The 18,903-nt window shown below is 51.9% G+C and overlaps 1 protein-coding gene across 1 annotated transcript in view; it reads left to right on the forward strand.

Moving 5' to 3' along the window:
- The window catches only part of CIB4 (calcium and integrin binding family member 4), an 88,706-nt gene that overhangs the window by 44,865 nt on the left and 24,938 nt on the right, over positions 1-18,903 (forward strand). Inside the window, 1 exon segment of the mRNA XM_033425100.2 lies at positions 5,386-5,482. Coding sequence (XP_033280991.1) covers positions 5,386-5,482 — 97 coding nt within the window.

Genomic DNA, 18,903 nt, shown 5'->3' on the forward strand with positions numbered 1-18,903 from the left:
TCATAGATCTACATAAGTATCCTTCAAAAATTTTATCCCATTCCTACTGTAGCACTTACCCATTTATAGTGAAGCATCATACTGTCCTCGACCTTTCTTTTTAAGTTTTTATGTTGGCTAGTTTTACATACAGCACATAGAGACCTGCCTCATTCTTTTTAATGGCTAAGGAGAATTCTTTCCTATAAAAGATATATCATTTATTTTACTACCCCCCCATAATGTACACTTAAGTTGTTTATGGGTTTTAGTTCTACCAAGAATGCTATAGTAAACAAATATTTATGTATGAAGAGCTTATCCAACAGGTCAGATTAAATCCGTAAGAGAGATTTCTAGCTATAGAAATGCTGGGCAAAGGGTGGCTATGTTTAAAATGTTGACAGGGATGACGGGACTGTGCTGTACCAATTTATTTTCTCAGCACTTGAGCATGAGTATGCCTGCTCCCCTCTCCATCCAGAAAGTTCAAAGACTCTCACATGGCCTTTGGGTCGCTAGGGCTCCTCACATGTGCCTCATGCGCCTGGCCTCAGGGAGCTTCTGGGGCCTCCATTAAAATTAATAAGTAAACTAAGTTCTCCATTAAAACTAGTAAGTAAATTAAAAAAAAAAAAAGGAAGACAAGGGAACCGGGAAACAGAGGATGTCAAACAGCGGAATTACAAAGATGACAGTGAAGAGAAGCCCATGATACTGGTGCATGCAGCAGGCCTGAAAAGCAATGAGTCCAGATTAGAATTAAAGAGTTAGGAGTTCCAAGAGTGATGCCCCCAAGAAAACAAAATGAACCTATAGGCGGTATAATGTATATAACCATATTAAGAGGAACTTTACAGTTCTGCAGAAAGTTTTGGGATGAAATAATGATAGAAACACTGAAACCTAAGCAAAAGGAAGACAAAGTGATTATTAACTCTGGGAAAAACAAAGAGTCTTGCAAGAAAGAAAAATGTAATCATGTTGCACTAGGGAACTCAGCTGTGAGCAATGTTTGAATAATACATACATAATATGTAATAGTATATACAAATGTAAAAATAATATGTATATAATAATAACATAAACACTGAATTTTGATTCAGGCAAATCATCTTATATTGGGAAGTTAGGGGAACCAGAAGTAGTATACAGAGAGAGATAAATCCTCTCTCTTTTTTTTAATAGTAGGAGGGCACAAAATAAAGTCTATAATGAAAAAAAATACCAATAAACGGCAGTATCAGCACTGTCTTTAGAAATACTATGCAAATATTAAGGAGAAGCCAAGAGAAATAGCAATTTTTTTTTTTAAATGCCGCCTCTGGAGAGCAGGGGTAAAAAGGTGGTATAGGATACTGGGTATTAGTGATATTAATTGTGAGCCTTATAGCACTATTGGCTTTTTTAACCTATTTGTCTGTCTTACTTTGGTAAACTAGACTGGTATATATAGGATGCTACAGTTTTTGTAAAATAAAGTGTTATACATACATGCATATGCACACACACACAGAGAATACCTTAGGAACGGGACACACATGCGCGCGCGCGCACTTGCCAATCTTAGGTCAGCTCCTCGGAGGGGACCTGGGCACTGACTACATCAGCGTTAGTGTGGACGCTCTGTCTGTAACGTGAAGGGGCAGCTTCTATATGGGTGCCCAGCAGCACTTGCCGTGGCTCAGGGAGCAGATGGTACGTGATGCTCAGGGGAGAAAGCAGCCGTCAGGGGCTGCCACGGCCAAGTTGAGCCTGACTAAGCTCCGATCACTTCTGAACCATTTTCCGACGTCACCTCTGACAGCGTGCTGTGATTTTCCTACAAACGTGACAAAGGAATGTGGCTTGGTTGACTACACTTGGATGGAGTTAGCCAGTTGAAAAAAAGTAACCAAGAGACTGATAAACAGAGGTAATCTTTGCAGGAGAGTGCCTCTGCCCTTGTCTAAATGCTTTCCCACCTGTGGCTTGCATAGGGCATAAAGGCCTGGTCACTGGATCTGCAGATGACACATAATGGGAGGGGCAGACCACATGTGACGGCTTCTTCCCCGTCCAGGGCTGCCTTGGCTCAGCTCTCCAAGAAGGGGTCTGTCCACCCTAGATTTCTAGCCTGTGGGAATCTTCTTTCACATCCCGTTGCTCTCTGAAAAGAGCAGGGTCCCTTTCATCCTCCGCTTTCAGGTCAGCCTTCTATGACTTCTGGTTAAATTTGCTGCCCTAGAAACTCCTGCCTTCCAGATGTCTCTTTGGGCTCCGTGCACTGGCCCTCCAGGGCCCTCATCTTCAGCTATGGCTCTAGACCCCGGGTCTGGGACCTGACTCAAAAAGGGCACGTGTGGCTTCCTTTAGACCTCTGTGTCTGGGCCTGGGTCAGCCCAACTCAGTTTGAGCAACTTGGATTATGCTGTATCACTCAGGGATGGCTCCTGACACGATCTAGGGCTCGGGGTGGATCTGACGTGGGAGCCGGAAGCCTTGCCCCTAGCTCCTGCTCAGGCTGACCTGGCCATAAGGCCCCTCTGTCCTCTTAGCAACCTTGAGGTCCCCCACATTTTCAGTCTCCAGGCCCTGTCCTGGCCGTTAGCCCCTGGTCCTCCTGGAGCACCAGCAGGTCAGCAGGCAGAGTGGTTACGCACTTGCTTCCTGGAAGCCAAAGGCTGCAGTTCGAGGCTCAGCTTTGCCATTTACTTGCCATGTGATCTTGAGCGAGTTTCTTACCCTCAGGGAGCCTCAGTTTCCATACTTACAAAACGTATCATATGTATCAACCTCACATGATTGTTATTAGGACGATAAGATGATCAAATCTGTGTCAGGAGTTACAGCAGTGCCTGGCACAGGGATCGGTGCTGAGACTGTGGTAGCTGTTATTTTCATGGTATTATCACCTTTTTGCAAATGAGGAAACTGGCTCAGAGAAATGAAGTGATTCGCCCAAAGTCACACAGCTTGGAAGTAGCAGATCATAGGACTAAAAGCCACATTTTTCAAGCTAAAGATAGGGCCATTTATAAAATACCTGCAGGCCATTCCATGGGGCAAAGAACAATTGACCCCATGGGATGGGAGTGAAGCCCAGGTCGGGGAGCCCAGGCTAGGGTGGAAGGTGTGGAATTGGAGGCTTTCACTGGAGCTGGGTTCTCAGTGCTGCCTGTATAATACAAATACAGAAGCATGTAGAACCTATAGGGGCCTGGGCCCCATGCTAGCCTTGAATGAGAATCTCTAGAGCTGAGTACGGGTACTTTCACAAGCTCCTCACATGATTGTAATGTGGGACCCAGTAGAAAAAGGCTAAATTGGAGGGCCTCAGAGGCAAGGACTTGGACAGGATGCCAGAGAGGGGTCCAGAGTGCCTGCACTGGAGGATGGAGGGGGGTGAATGAGACTCATTGGACAGAGGGCAAACGGAGCTCCAGAGTGGACATGGCAGGTCCCAGTCCCGCAGAGCCCGCGGACAGCCCCTCCCCTTGTCTGGCCAGGTGTGGCCGGAGATGCAGCTTGGGTTGCTTGTTTTCTGGCAGGCGGGATGTGTGAGTTTTTCAAATGGCTTTGACTTTTGAGTCTATTAGTGATTAATTCAGAGCTCCATTTAGAGCTAGCTGATCCATATTTGGAGGAGCAGAACGTTTTGTGGCAGCCGAGGCGCAGCCACGATTCATCCACAGGCAGCCCACCCACTTGGCAGCCTGGGAAGGCATGAAGTCTGGGCAGGGCCCTCTCTCAGCACCCCCTAACCCAGAAGGCTCTTCAGGGTGGGGGGCTGGGCCTGAGAGTCTTTCACCTGGGTGGGAGGTGGATCCTGTAGAGGTGGGCAGTACAGCCCAAAGAGCCTGGCTTAGGGTTCAGACCCCACTCTACCTCTTCCAAGCTGCATGACCTTGGGCAGACCCCTTCAACTCTCTGAGCCCCGGTTTACGCATCTACGGAAATGATCACCCCTATACCTCTATGCAGGGTTGCTGGGAAGATGCAATGAGCTAATATGCTTGAATGCACTCAGCACAGAGAGCTTGGGACACAAGAAGGGGCGTGGTAATGGCAGTGGAGGTTCCTCCTTTTCCCCCTGCAGTCCTTCTGAGACCTCCCTCCTGGGCTCCTGGGGAAGGAGCTTTGGCGTCTGCAGCTCTGGCTTCACGCTTACCCCTGTGTGACCTTAGACAAGGCCAGTTAGTTTACCTCCTTGAGCCTCAGTCTCCTTGTTTGTAAAAGTGAGATAATGGTCCCTACCTTTCAAGATTGTTCTGCAGGTTCCACGAAAAACGTCCATGCGAGCTGGCAGCGTGCAGCAGTCACTCCCAGTGGAGGACCAGGGTGGGGGACGGCGGGAGTAGCCCACCCTGGGCAACGGCCATACAGGTGCCTGGACTCAGAGAAGTCTTAAAAATTAATATAATGTACTGAAAGTCAGTCTGCTTTTTATCACCCCACAACAGCAATTCTAACAATGATAGTGATCGAATGCTCCTTTGGACTGGGACAGACCACTGCCAGCGCCCCTTCCCCTTGTAGGCCACTGGACCCTCCAGGGGCGATGGCTTTCCTCTCCTCCTTGCTGTCCTTCGGTGTCCCTCCTCCCACCCATACTCTCCTGGAGACTGTCTCTCCTCCCCCATTTCACACCCCACTTCTTGGCTCTCTCCCCAACTTGTCGGTGTAAAGTCTCTGGCGACAGCTGGGGCCCCATACAAGGCTGACAGAGTTCATTCTCCAGAATGTGGACTGGGGGGGGCCACAGGATGAGAGCTTCCCCTCCTGGCCGGGGGCAGAGTTCTCTCCTGCCTGCTTCCTCTCTGTGATCACACAGCCATTTCCCCCTCTACCTGCCTGTGCCTTGCAAACAAAATCCCTTGGCGCGGTGAGGAGGCCCGCAGACAGACATTGATTATTGGATCGATGGGGACAGTGGTTCAGCCCCGCAGTCTGGGATCAGCGCGCTGGCCTCGGGTGGCCGCGTGATCTGCTGGCTGCAGGCAGCTGGGTTCTAATCCTGACTCGGCCACACCCACCGAGCGACCTCTTTTCTCTGAGCTGAGTTGAGGGTGGGGCTGGCCAGATGGCCTGGGGTGGCATGCTGACATCCCCAAGGCCCTGCTGGTTTCTCCATCGTAAATGAGGGGCTGGAGCGAGAGAGGACAGAAGTCCCTTCCGGTGCACTTGCAGACTGTGTTCAGGCTACAGAGCACACACTCACATACCTTTCCTCGAGCCTGGCGTATCTTTGCATCCACCACGGTGCGCTGGCACACTGGAGCACCAGGGATGTTTCTGGAAGGGTGGAATGATCTATAACTGTTTTCTCTGTGTCAGTTAATTCTGAGTCCCCTTCCTCCAAAGAGAGCCCGTGGGAGAGGGGGCCTGCTGGTCCCCACTCCCCGCCCACCACGCCTCTCTTCTTAGCATCCACGACTCCTTCCTGAAGCTCTGTCCCCACGGGAAGTACTACAAGGAGGCCACCTTGACCATGGACCAGGTCAGCTCCCTGCCAGCTCTGAGGGTGAGTCCACGGGGTGGGGTGGAGGGGGTGGGGGCGGCCTCACTGGGATCTGCTGAGGCGCGGAAAGCACTGGTCTCAGTGTCCTCACCTGTGAAATGGGTGGAGTGGTGGGCCGGCTCAGATTCCATGTGCTCCCTGAGGCCCTGTGCACTCCAACAGGCTGTGTCTGCACGAGCTGCCAATCTTTTAGGGACCGTCCTTGAGCTTTTGTCCCTGTTGTGAAAAGACCCTGCCCTTCCCCCAGGGTGCCTGGAAGAGCCCAGAGGTGCACGATAAAAGGGCTCCCCAATCACTCCTGAGATTTTAATTAAACTTTGTGCAAAGCATAGAGAGGCAATGCCGGGTTAGCAAATCACAGCAGTGTCAGGCTTCCTGATTTTTCATTCGGATCTTGGCAGAATAATGGTTTGAACGTGTCATTGTGCAATGAGAGCCCATCTTCATTTCTGTCTGGAGCAAGACAGGCTCAGAGAGCTGTGGGCGCCTCTTTAAAGAGGGCCGGGGGCGGGGTGGCAGGAAGGGTTCTGAGGGAGAGATGGTGGGCGGGGGGGCCCCTCCGAAGTGACAGACCTGTTCTAGGGCAAAGACCGAGAAGGAACAATAGCCCGGGACTTGCAGTAGAGGCTGGAACTGAGAAGACAAGGGAACCAGAAGGGGTGTGGGATCTCGGGGGGAGCTGGGAGCAGAATCCTCAAAAAGGTGACATCACTGGAGAACGTGTCTATCCCAGATGCAAAATGGGGAGCCTGACCTCCAGGGACCCCCTCCTCACACACACAGCCCTGCACACCCTCACACCCGCAAACACTCAAACACAAGGTGGGGGACTTCTCCCAGACCTAGACTGAGAGGCAAGGCTGAATGGGGAGCTTCTGCCCTCCCCTCCCTGGACAGGCGGTGGTGTCACTGTTCAGTCCCAGAATATCTGAATGCTAAGCTTGGAAAGAAACTTAGAAACCACCAGTCTAGTCACTTTCCAGTATTCTCCACTCTGGTTTTATCCATGGGAAAACTGAATCCCCAAGAGGGAAACAGCTCACCCAGGGCCACATGACATGGCCGAGCCTGGAAGTCAGGCAGGACTCTGACCCCACGGCCGGGCCTGCACCTCCAATCAGGGCTTGGCTTGGTGCTGACATGTGTCTGGGGCTGCCAGGCGCCTTGGGGAGCAGCTGGCAAAGACCCGCCCTAGAGGGCTGGCACGGAGGGTGCTGCATGACCAGTGGCCCCAGCACTCTGGATGGACCCAGCACACCCTAGTCACGCTTGGGGGCTCTGATCTGAGCCCCAGAGAAGAAATCACTGGACTAGGTCAGAGGGCTGGGTCCGGGCCCAGCTCCATCACACTCCACGGATGACACATCTCCCCTCTAAGTTTAATCTCCGGTCCGGAAAACAACATGCGCACCCTGCGCTGTGTAACAGACCTTGCAGGGATGAGCCATGGTCCGCTGCACCCTCCATTTTGCTCGCCTTCCTCTCCCTTTTCTTGGGGTCTGGGGTGGGGCCGCTAAGGCTGGAGAAGAATGGAGGAGGGGCAGATGGGCACTTGGGCAACAACCCCGGGTGGTCTGGGGTCTGCTTGGCCGCGGGCTCATCGTCTGGCAGACAAGGGCTGGGGGCTGATGCAGCAGAAATGTCAGGCTACTGTAAAGCGCTGTGATGTGCGAGGGGCTGTGGGCGGACCACCGCCCCAGGGCGAGGCCACAATCTGGGTCATCTCTGGAGCCCTAGAGCCCCAGGAGCTTGTTCACTGGACAGTGGCTGGGGACTGAGACAGGGTCTTGGGATGAGAGTAATTTTACATTTCTTATTTCATCCTTCTAAACGGTCATTATTTTATTCTATCCTACAAATAAAAACCACATCATTGCAGAAAAACTGGAAAACACAGACAGAAAAGCAAAAATATGGTAAAAATCATCACGTAGCCTACCTCAGGGTATGACTGTCATGATCATCTTGCCTTATTTCCACACTTTTTTTTTAATGTGGATATATAAGTGTTTATTGGGATCACACTGACTTTTTTGCTTGTTGCTTTTTTTTTCTTCCCCTTTTTAGTTTCTTTGTTGCTTTTCCAACTGGTTCTGAACAACCAGTACCATCTCATGAATTGAGGACACGGAGCCTTTGCCACATCTAGAGAACTAGGGGACAGGGCATAGGGCCAGGACCGGAAGAGCTGGCTTTGAACTCACTTGCTAGGCAAGTGATCTCAAGCAAGTCACTTCACAAAAGGAACGATTGAGGGTGAGGGGGAAGCAAATAGACCCCAACAAAAGACTAGGAGGGAGGGGTGCAGCGTGGAGCTGTTTTCCTGCAAGTGAAAGGCCTGGCTCTAGGTGTTCCCAGGCATAGGCATGGGTCCAAGGACATAGGTTTCTCCACAGTAGAAGGAAGCACTTTTTAATCATCAGAGCTGCATGCAGAGGGAATGAGCTCCCTGTCCCTGACGGGCACCAAGCGGGAGGCTGGCCAAGCATTCAGCTGGGGTGTTCTAGCACACACCTAGGTATCAGAGGAGACTGGACTGCGTGCACTGGTGCCCTCGTCACCCTCCGGGTCTGAGGTTCTGATTCTACCCTGGAGCTTGGTCTTACTCTCCTTTGTGTCATCTACCACAGTGTGTCCCAGACTTTGGACTTCATAGTCCGATAAAATCCACCACCCCCCCACTCAAAAAATGATTATTTTGAGGAAGGACTAGCTAGAAATGCCAACTTTCCAATTTTGCCAAGTAAGGACTTAAAACATGTCTCCACAATCATCATTTCATTTTTAAAAGATGTTCATTTTAGAACAAAAACGTAAGAAGGATCTAATCCCAGAAGCAATAACAGTTCTTTCCACACACATCCCCTTTTGTTCTTATTTTTCTCCCTCTGTTACTGGTTGTCAGGAACTTTGTCCCTGATCATGCCTGGTCCTCAGACTAGCATCTGGGGTTTTAGATCCAGGACTCAAGTTTCCTTCTGTGCTTTTCCTATCTTGGTCGAAGTAGAAAGCTGACTTCCCAAAAGGAGCAAGGAGAGGGTTGATGGGAGGTGGGGCCCCAAGTGTCCCCGTGTCCTCTACGGCCCCAAGGACGGGAGCTGGGTGACTCACCCTGCCCAGAACACATCTCTGGAAAAGCATTGAGAACGGGGCCCCAGGGAGCTCTGGGTACTGGTATTACTTGGCTCAGGGTCCTGACTGATCTGGGAAGAAAGTTCTGTTTTCTTAACTTGGATTCACTCGTGGAAAAAGTAGGTTGGTTAATATTGGGAAGCGTCTGTCTGTCAGCGGAGGGCAAGGCAACAGCGGCCTGGGCAGCACAGGCTAGCGGAAAAGCCTGACCACAGGAAGGCCCTGCTGGGCCAGGACGCACTGCCCCTTTTTACCGAGAAGTTTCTGTTTTCTTTTTGTCTGCTGCTCTGTTTGGTGTATTTAGAAGTGAATTAGCTCAGTGTTTCTGTTCTTGTAAATAATGATCTTGCTTTCTGTAAACACGAATGAGAAGTGGCATGGTGTGACCCGCCTGAGTTTCTAGTTTCTGGGACCAGGACAGCCAGCCGCAAGACCTGGGGGGAAGGTACTGGGGTCTCACAGGGGGTCTGGTGGAAGCTCCCACACTGAACGGGGCCACCGCGCACCTCCGGCCTCTTCCCACCTCCCTTCCTGGGGTTCCTGCAGGCAGGTGGTCTGTGCACAGCATCAACTCTGTAAAGCACTGAGAGGTTTGGGAAGCCGTCCGAGGTGTCAGGAGACGTTCCAGGTACGGCTCCTAAGGTTTCAGCTCCAGCTTGGTTTCCATCTATCCCCAGTTTTCCTGGGCCTTTCGGAGGCCTGCCTATATATAAGCTACTTAGAATAGCTTGCAATAAACTCACTCCCATCTCTTCTCGTGTATATTTCATCTTCCTCCCTTTGCTCTCTCTCCTGGGAGCTTTCCTCAACTTTATCTTCATGTGCGATTTAGTTTTTCACTTCTGCCATCATGACTTTCGTTTCCAAGGGCCCATTTTTATTCTCTGTTTATTTCTCTTTCTTTTAATAGTACGCTCTCATTTTTACTGGACGTAATGTCTTCTCTGATCTGTAATCCAAGGTGCTTCTTTCCACGAGCTTGTTTGGGTCACCATCTCTCATGTCAGAAGCCTTCCTTGGGTACTTGGTAACTGTCTGCTCATAATTAAGAGTGGAAGGTGGTTGCTAAAAAGCTGTTTCAGAGCTCCAGTCTCTGGGCGGGGTTCGTCGACTGGGAGCTTCCCTGAAGGGTGAACTGAAGGGGCCATTTCTTGAGGACAGTCAAGAACAGGAGGAAAGTTCTGGCTGTCAGGATCCTGGAGCTCAGCTGGGGAAGAATCACTGAGTAACGGCTGCTATTCCCCCGTGTCCTCTCTGTCTTTGTGGGTCACGCCTCTAAAGACTGCTTTACTATAATTTTAGTGGGTATCGGAAGGGAATGAAAAGAGATGCAAGGGTTCAACCGGCTATCTTTATCCAGGATTGACACCTGCATTCCTGATGTTCAGTAATACGTTTCAAAAACATTTCCAAAACACCCACTCCTCATTGTTGCTGAGTATCTTGAGGGTCTCAATCTTCCACACAGACAGCAGCTGTCCCCAAACTTTTCTCCTGGAGAGCTCTCCACGTCCGACCTCCCAGATGCTGCGCTTGGCTGGTATCCTCAGAGCCTTGCTCCCTGCTCTCCCCTCCTGTCCCCACACCGCCCTGCAGCCCAGCCAGGCTGCTCGGGGAGCCCCCTCCCTCCCCACGGACCCCTGGGAAAGGTCACTCTTTGTCCTGTTGATTATCAGAGGGCAATTCCCACGGAGAAGAGACATTTTTTGGAGTCTGATGAATAGGGCTTCCCACACCCGGTCCTTATCCATTCACCCCAGAAGTAGTTATGAGGCATTTACTATATGTTGTATATGGAGTGAGGTCTTGGGGGCTTAGAAGGCCTTTTCTCAGCAAATTCAGGGATAAGAACAAACAGGAGAATCGCGAACCTTGGGGGCTTTGCAGAGCTCAGATTCTCGCCTCCAGTGCCCAATGCTGGGGCCCAGAGAGGCTCACGAAGGCTACACGGTGGGCGCAGTCCCTCCCAGAGAGACCCAGCCCAAGACACCTTGGTCATGCTGTTGGCGTCCCCTCCCAACTTCTTAGGATGCTGAGCGGCTTCTGGGGCAGCCAGGCAAGCCTGGGCACAGCACCCCTCCCCGGGGGCCGGGGAAGGACCTCCCTAGCACTGTCCTGTGGCTGGGCCAGGGTCAGGGCTCAGCACTGGGGCGCTGCACTCAACTCTCCCGGCAGCCCTCGGCTGGCTGAGTCATCATCTGCATTGACAGCTGGGGAAGCAGAGGGTCAAAGGGGGTAAGCAATTGGTCCAGTGAAAACTCTGTTATTATAAATGACCATCCTGCTTCATCTGGCGGAGTCCCCGGCTGGAAGGGGTCCGAAAGGCCTTTGGGTTCTCTTCTTCCATGGGTGGTGGCACACCCAGGAAGAATTGGAATCCACCTGTCCATCTGAGAAGCGGTGGGGGTGGACGGATGGCAGTGACCGACCCTGGGGGTCTTCCTAGTGCAGTTGTGGACCAGCTTTGTCAGAGCCTTTTCATGGCCACCTCGACAGATGAAAAATCTAAGGCCCACAGATGGGACATGACTGTTCAAGGTCAAGGGCCCATCAGAGCCTGCGCCAAGGTTGGAACCCACGCCTCCCGCTCCAGCCAGGCTATTTCCATGCTGCACGTTCTGAACTCCCACCACATCCTCGGGAAGCTCCGACTGAGGTTTGATCCCTATGAGGAGCTGGCCTGCCTGCCCCTAACATTCACCTCTTGGCTCCCATGAGCTCAGGGCTGTCCTCCGAGTGCACCACATTCAGCCAGAGAGCAGAGAACTGGACAAGGAGGGAAGGCAGCGGGCCAGGAGCGGGTGGGGCTGTGTTGCTCACCCGCGGCCCAAGCCAGGACAGCTGGACCCAGTGATAATCCTCGTGCTGTATTTAGGCCACTGCCCTGAACCCCTCCCTCCCCTGTAGATATTCTCCCTGGCTTGCTGAAAAAACAAAGAAGCAGATTGCATGGTTATAGCAATTCTGCTTTCCAGCCCCAAACATCCGCTGCCATTAGCCGAGTGCCTCTTGGTTACAAGTCCTGTTCATACTCTGCCTTATTTGCTTCTCACCACGTCTGTGAAGCACAGCGTACCTCCCCACACGACAGGCGAGGAAGCTGAGTCTAAGTTAAAAGCTCTATCCGCAGTCCCACGATTGGAAAACTGCATTTGCCTCCAAGACCTGTTTGTTCTCCATACTTCATCTACTAGGGAGGATGAAATCAAGGTTTCCGAGCAGGCAACACGTGTGGGTGTGTGCATGTATGTCTACATGTGTGTACATGGGGCAGGGGGAGGAAGGAGCACGGGGAGGAGCTGGCGGGCTGGACAGTTGGTGATTGAGCGGGGAATGGCTTTCCCACCTCTGGCTGGGTCACCTGCCGAGCCCACCCTTGGGTAGCAGATGACACATGTGTGCCTCGTGTACTAGGGAGGTTTGCGCTTAGGTCCAACTCGTTTCGGGAGGGCGCCTCCCAGAGCCCAGCCTCTCAGGCTCCTGAGGCAGGCCTGGGAATTGTCGGATTCCCTAGTCCCCAAGCCAGGCCCCACCCCTAGTGCCCGGACTCCCGCGTGAACAAATGTTCCACTGAGAAAGGAGAGAGAACAAAGGGCCGGGCCTGGCCTGCCAAGCACCCCAGCCCAGCCTCCCAGGCTCCCACCCCAGGCCCACCCCCACTCACAGGGTCTGAGGTCACGCTGAGCCTTTCATCTCATCGGCTGGCTCTCCCAGCCCTCCCTCCCAAGATAAATACTGGGGGTGACCTGGGGCCTCCCCACATGGAGCTGGCCACTGCAGCTCTCACTCACCCAGGGCTGTGGGCAGGGCCACCTCTGTCCATTCAGCAGAGTTAAGACCGCAGCCTCCCTGCCCCGCCCCTTGCCATCCCAGCCTGCCCTGAAATCTGTGCTGTGGCCTCGCACACACATCATCTCATTTAATCCTCAAAGTTATCCTCACTTACAGCCCGCAAGCAGAGGATCAAAGGGGTCACACAGTTGATGAAAGGCAGCGGAGTCTCAACCTCCAGCACTCACTGCCCTCCCCCCCCGCCCCCCCGCTGCGCCCCGAGAGGGAGGGTCCTAATTCCCTGATGCGGAGTCAGAGGTGGGAGGGCAATCTGGCAGCTGGCTCACTCCCCGCATTTTCAAGCATCATTAGATCTTTTTCTGACAACTTCATCAGTTAGCAGGGCTCAGAATTGGCAAAAATCCTTATTTAGACATTCAGCCAAAGAATTAAGAAGTGGTTCGTTTCAGAAAAAGCTCAGTGATGTAGGCCGCAGTCTCTGCTCCGGCGTGAGCAGCCAGCGGCAGACCGACGGGATCTGGCCTCCAGCCTTGGCTGCCGCACAGACACCAGCAGCCTTGGGCACGTCACTGCTCTTCTCAGGGCCTCAGTTTCCTCACCTTCCAAACGGATGCGTAATGCCTCCCTCACAGGTAGTTAGGAAAGCCTGGACGGTAGGGGAGAGCCCTGCATGCTGGTTTTAGCTTTTCCCTCCTCTGGCTGACTGGCCGTGGGCCAACTCCCTCCTCCTTGGCCTCAACTTTCTATCTAGACTCCAGGGCAAGTCACAGGAGTGCCCCTAAGCTGGGGGCCATGGGGCTGGAGGGAGCCTGTGGGATGGCCAAGGGCAGCCCTTCCCCCAGTGCACCCCAATGGGTGATTCTGTACTTGCAGAGGCCTCTGGTTCGTACCTCTAGAAGGAGGCAATGTGTAGCCCTCTCCCTGCTCGCCTGGGTACAATTTGCTCGACCCATGGTTCACATTGTGGCAGGGGGCAAGGGGCGGGGAGCGGAACTGGAGAGCGTTTGATGTTCATTTGTACGGAGCTTGACCATCCCCTACCGCCTCACGTGTCGCATCTTATTGGACCCTGTCGCTGACCCTGGGAGGTGGCTATGGTGACTGTCTGCAGTTCAAAGCAGAATCAAACCAGGACCGTTGACCTCAAGTCCTACTCGCTTTGCTTCTTATCACATCTCTTCTGAGAGGTATTTCTCATCCAGCCACACCCACCTAGGCCTTGAATTCATTCTGTCGATGATCCATGTTTCTCCCAAATTTCAAATCTCCTAAGAGCACTGGCGAGGCAGTTGCCCCGTGGAGGGAGAGTGAACTCCAGAACGAGGCGGACCTGAGTCTGAAGGCTTCAGGGCGAGTCACTCAACTCCTCAGAGCCTCGACTTCCTAACCTTTGAGATGGGAAGGATGAGCCCCCTTTTAGGGCATCGGGATCCGCTGAGACGGGGGCCCAGCCCTCTCCAGGTACATACACCATCCCATCGCTCTCCCCGTGCGCGCTACCTGGGAGTCAAGACGAGGTTGACCAGCGCGTTGCTGGAGGAGAAAGCGGAGGCCGTGGCAGGTGGAGGGCCTGTCGGTGGCAGAGCCAGCAGTGGCCGGGCAGGGACCAGGTGCCCCGAGTGCACCGACCGGCTCCGCTGGGCTCTGCCCACTGGGAAAGGCATTCACGTGGCTGAGGTGAGAAGTGAACCCGGGCTTCCTTCCAGAGGTGGTGTCTCCTCCCTCCCCACAGCAGGTGACACTGACGGGATCATTTTGAAAGTAGAGCTCACACCCGAATTCCCCAGTGGCCCAGAGGGAACAGGCTGCAGTGGGCTTGGGGACATGCTTGTCCAGCACCTTGGTCCCAGGCCTGCGCTCTCAGAGCACAAGATAAACAAACCCCATCTCAGCTTTTCAAGAGTCCTGGTCCCCAGGGCCCTTCTCAGCCTGCTGGCTTGAGGCTTTATTCCACTCATGTCTTTTCTGATAACTTCATTTGTGGCCCCAGAGACCTCAGGCTTGTTTAAAAATAGAAAAATAAACAACATTGTTCCTGAAGTGTCCCCACCCCGCTTCGGGCCTCCTAATGAGGTGCTGGCTGCGCTGGCGGGGACTCTGTTCCCAGGATTTTCAACCCCCTGCAGGCCTTGGGCCCCTGCTGCCTCTGCTTCCCAGCTGCACGGGTGTGGGGGAGGGCTGGTGCCGCCTGCCTGGAGCTCTAGGCCAGCACGGCTCCGCACAGCTGGACCCATTCACCCAGGCAGAAGGCCAGGTCGGGCCCCTTGCAGGCCCAGCCACAGAAGGCCCTGCGAGGGAGCTTCCCCTCTTCTTAGCTCTGGCCTCAGCCCCTAACAGAACACAGGCCCCTTCTGTGTGCTGGGCACTGGATGAGGCCCCCAGGATGCAGCCCCTCAAGTCTCCCAGGCACATCAGGCTTGTTGTTCAAAGTCCTGGACTGGAGTTTTCCTTCTGTGTGTGACCTCAGTTTTCCCCACGTGAAAAATGGACCTAATGACAGCAGCCCTGCCTACCTCGGACGGTTTGTACGCAGCCTGCGTGAGAAGATGGCTGTGAAAATGCTAAAATGCAACAGGCAGGTGGATGGGATTTCAGGCAGCTTCAGAGAGGAATAGTGCCTGGAGGCAGGGAGCGTCTGTGCCCCTCTGAGTGGTGGGACCCCTCTGAGTCTTTTCTTTCTTTAATTTTTAATTAATGTAGAGTTGATTTACAGTGTTGTGTTAGTTTCTGCTGTACAGCAAAGTGATTCAGTTATACATATATATGTGTGTGTATATATATATATATTCTTGTTCATATTTTTTTCCATTATGGTGTATTACAGGATAGTGAATATAGTTCCCTCTGCAATATAGGAGGACCTTGTTGTTTATCCATCCTATATATAAGAGTTTGCATCTGCTAACCCCAAACTCCCAGTCCCTCCCTCTCCCACCTCCATCCCTTGACAATCACAGGTCTGTTCTCTATGTGTGTGAGTCTGTTTCTGTTTCACAGATATGTTCGTGTGTCTTGAATTTTAGATCCCACATATAAGTGATACCAAATGGTATTTGTCTTTCTCTTTCTGACTTAACTTCATTTGGCATGATAATCTCTAGGTCCACCTGTGTTGCTGCAAATGGCTTTAATTCATTCTTTTTCATGGCCGAGTAGTGTTCCTTTATATATATATATACATATATATACCCCACATCCTTATGCATTCATCTGTCAACATTTAGGTTACCTCCATGTCTTGGCTATCGTCAACTGGGATTGCTGAGTGGCATTGCTGGATCATATGGTAGCTCTATTTTTAGTGTTTTGAGGAACCTCCGTACTGTTCCCCATAGTGACTGCACCACTTTACATTCCCACCAACAGTGCAAGAGGGTTCCACATGGGGAGTCTTTAAACACGAGCATCAACCTCACACCAGGGTTTAGATGGACGGGAGCAGTGTCCCTGGATAGCCACCAGGCTGGTGGAGGGACCCAAAGCCACACCACTGGGTAGGTGGCTAAGAAATGGGGGTGTTTCCCTTGAAGAAAGACTCAGGAGGACATAACCCTCTTTACGAATTTGCTGGAGGGTGAAGGAGGAATTAGATGGGCTCCAACGGTAACCCTAAGGTGCGAGGGAAAAGTGACCCTGGGGCTAAAATTCCTAAACAGATCGCACTCTTGGAAACAAGACTAGGCTCATCCTGGGATGAAGTGCTGGGGGACCAGGCTTCAGCTGTGGGTGGGCCGCTTGCCCAGGAAGTTGACGCAGAGACAGTGTCCTTCCCTGGGCTGGAAGTCTCTGCATTCTGAGCCCCGGCCAGGCTCTGTGAGAGGAGTCACCCACCTCCCTCTTTCTCCCTGAGGCCAAATGCCAGAGGAAGCGCTCCCGGCAGGCTGACCCAGCGCTGAGGGGAACTGAAGCAGCTGCCGTGACCCAGACGCCACTTCTCAGGCAGCAGAAAGGGAGAACATCAGGAACAGGCTCTGAAGGAGGTACCTCCTTCATCCTGCCCCCCGGCTGCTCTGGATCCAGAGCCTCTCCCTTGTCCCGCCCCACGAGTACCCCCAGGACTCAAGCAGCCCCCCTCCAGGAGGGTAGTCAGCAAGAGCAGCTGGCGGGGCAGCTCTGGGTCAGGGCCCAGCTCCTGCGCTGCACAAGCCGTGCCCTGCCTGGCCAGATGCTTCTGCTGCTGTTCTCCTGGGCAAAGGGCCTCCCAGCATAGGGACACTCACCTGGGAGAGGGGACCGAAGTGGCTCCGCCTCCGTCCTCAGATGTCATCCCGCTTAGAGAGGCCTCAGAACCAGCAGGCAGAAAGAGAGGCCGGGGACCACGGTGCTTTCCCAGGCATACCAACCAAGAGGGTCGGACGGCAGCGCGAAAGAGCCGACAGCGCTCTTCAAACCTGGTACAATTATCAGGAAAAATGAAAATTGCTCACTACTTGCTAGTTACCAACCTATGGCTGCATATTTTGGGATGTATCTGGAAAGGGACAGGCAGAGACCATGAGATGACCTGGGGCCTCCTTCCACCAAACTTCCATTCTCAGGAGCATTCCCTGCCGGACCTTGAGAAGAGCAGCCCACTGCTCTCTGGGTCTGGGAGACAAGAGTGTAGATCTGCCTGGAGTCCAGCCCTTGCCCCATAGAGAGCAAAGCAGAAAAGAGAAGCAAAGCTCTTGCTTCCAACCTCTTAGGAGGAAAAGCTTGTTTACTTGCTTAGCAAATTGTCTCTGGAACTTACGTTCTTTTTTAATTTGCTTTTTATTTATTGTTAAAATCATATGTTGACATTAAAATACATTTTCTAAAAACGAATTCCTTAGCACCCAACCATCCTAACAGAAGCTGTCATTTTTCTATTTTCTTTTGCCACTTTTCCCCCAAGCACACTTTATTTTACATCACTGCAGACAAACAGATATGATTTTATTTTGTGCTCTTTCTCCATTAGGCCTAAGTGTTTCTTCGTGTTGCTATGTGGTCTGTGTTGGCATCATTTTAATGGTTGCATAATTGCATTGAGTTCTGATTTACTAAACCATCCCCTCACTGCAGGCCATTAACATTGTTTCCAGGTTTGGATATATATTTTTTGATGCTATAAATAAATTTTCAATAAACTTCCTCATGTATAACTTTCCTTATTTTTTAGAAATTATTTTCCTATTTAGATTTCCAGGTTCTCCTTGGAGGCATGAGGTAGATAGGGCCGTCCACTCTGGGAATCTGAACTCTGCAACCATTAAAATGATAATTATATTAACTATGTAGCAGCACGGAAAAACACTGACGTCTCATTGGGGGCGGGGCACAAAATAAAAAACTGGGCTGTTAGATATCCTTAACCCAAGTCAGTGATGAAAGATAGAGCCCTGTGACGCATCGCTAGAGACCGCTCTCCAAGTTGACATAGGTGCATAAACATCATTTTGCATGCGGGTTTTCAATAGGCACTTGTGTGTGTCGTCCAGTCCGTGTCCTCCATCCTCCATGAGGGTATTGTGTGAGCACTTCCCCAGATGTGCGGTGCGGCGGGGGCTGCAGAACTCCCAGTGGCTCCTGTGAGCCGGCATCAGCTCATCCTGTCACACCCCCTCAAATGCCAGGATTTGCAGGACACTTTTTACCCTTCCTCTCGGTCGTCCTTAGCCGCATCAGCACCAGCTATAAGCATGCTCTTGGCTCTCAGCCTGGACCCCTGTGGTGACCCAGGGGCTTGACATATCTGTGTGCATTTTTTTGTTTGTTTTCATTTTGATCCAGCGTCTTCCTGGAACACACTCTATGCAAAGAGCTCAGGTCTGAGGGTCAGACAGACCTGAGATCACATTCTTGTTCTTCCTCTTACTTGGTGAAGTTATAAAAGCTTTCTGCTCCTTGGTTTTCTTCATCTATACAATGAACTTAACAATATCTGCTGCTCGGGTTGATTTAAAGGATAAACGGGACAACTTACGTGCATGTGACTGACATAGCGCCTGATATACAGTAAGTGTTTAACAAGCACCAGTTTCTCTCCTTCCTGCTTCTCTTCTTGGGCCCAAGGGAAAGTATGGATAAGGTGTAGTGCCCAGAGGTCTGGCCAACAGTAGGTGCTCAGTGAACGCCTTGGTGATGATGAATCATGGCTGGCTGGCTGGGCCCTTAGCAGTCAAGGGCAGGCTGCTGGGGGTGGGCCGATGTTCCCAGGATACAGGGGGAAGAGCAGAATAGGAAGTTGGGGGTTTCAAAAGTCCAATAATCCAAAATATCAGGGACTGAAATAACACAGGACCTTTGAGTTGCTTTGGTTTGGATTTTCAAAGAGTCACTAGGCATCACAGGAGAGAGAGAGTAGCAGCTGCGGGTGACAGAGGGGCTGTGGTGTGAGCCCATTTCAGTTTATATCAGTTGATTCAAAGTGAGGGGCAAAATAGATCAACTGTTGTCACTTAGATGTATTAACAAAAGAGAAATTGTCATCCTGACGCAAAGATACACATGTTACAGAGTTCACAGGGGAACATGTT

Source organism: Orcinus orca, chromosome 13 (assembly GCF_937001465.1).
Source record: "Orcinus orca chromosome 13, mOrcOrc1.1, whole genome shotgun sequence".
NCBI lineage: Eukaryota > Metazoa > Chordata > Mammalia > Artiodactyla > Delphinidae > Orcinus > Orcinus orca.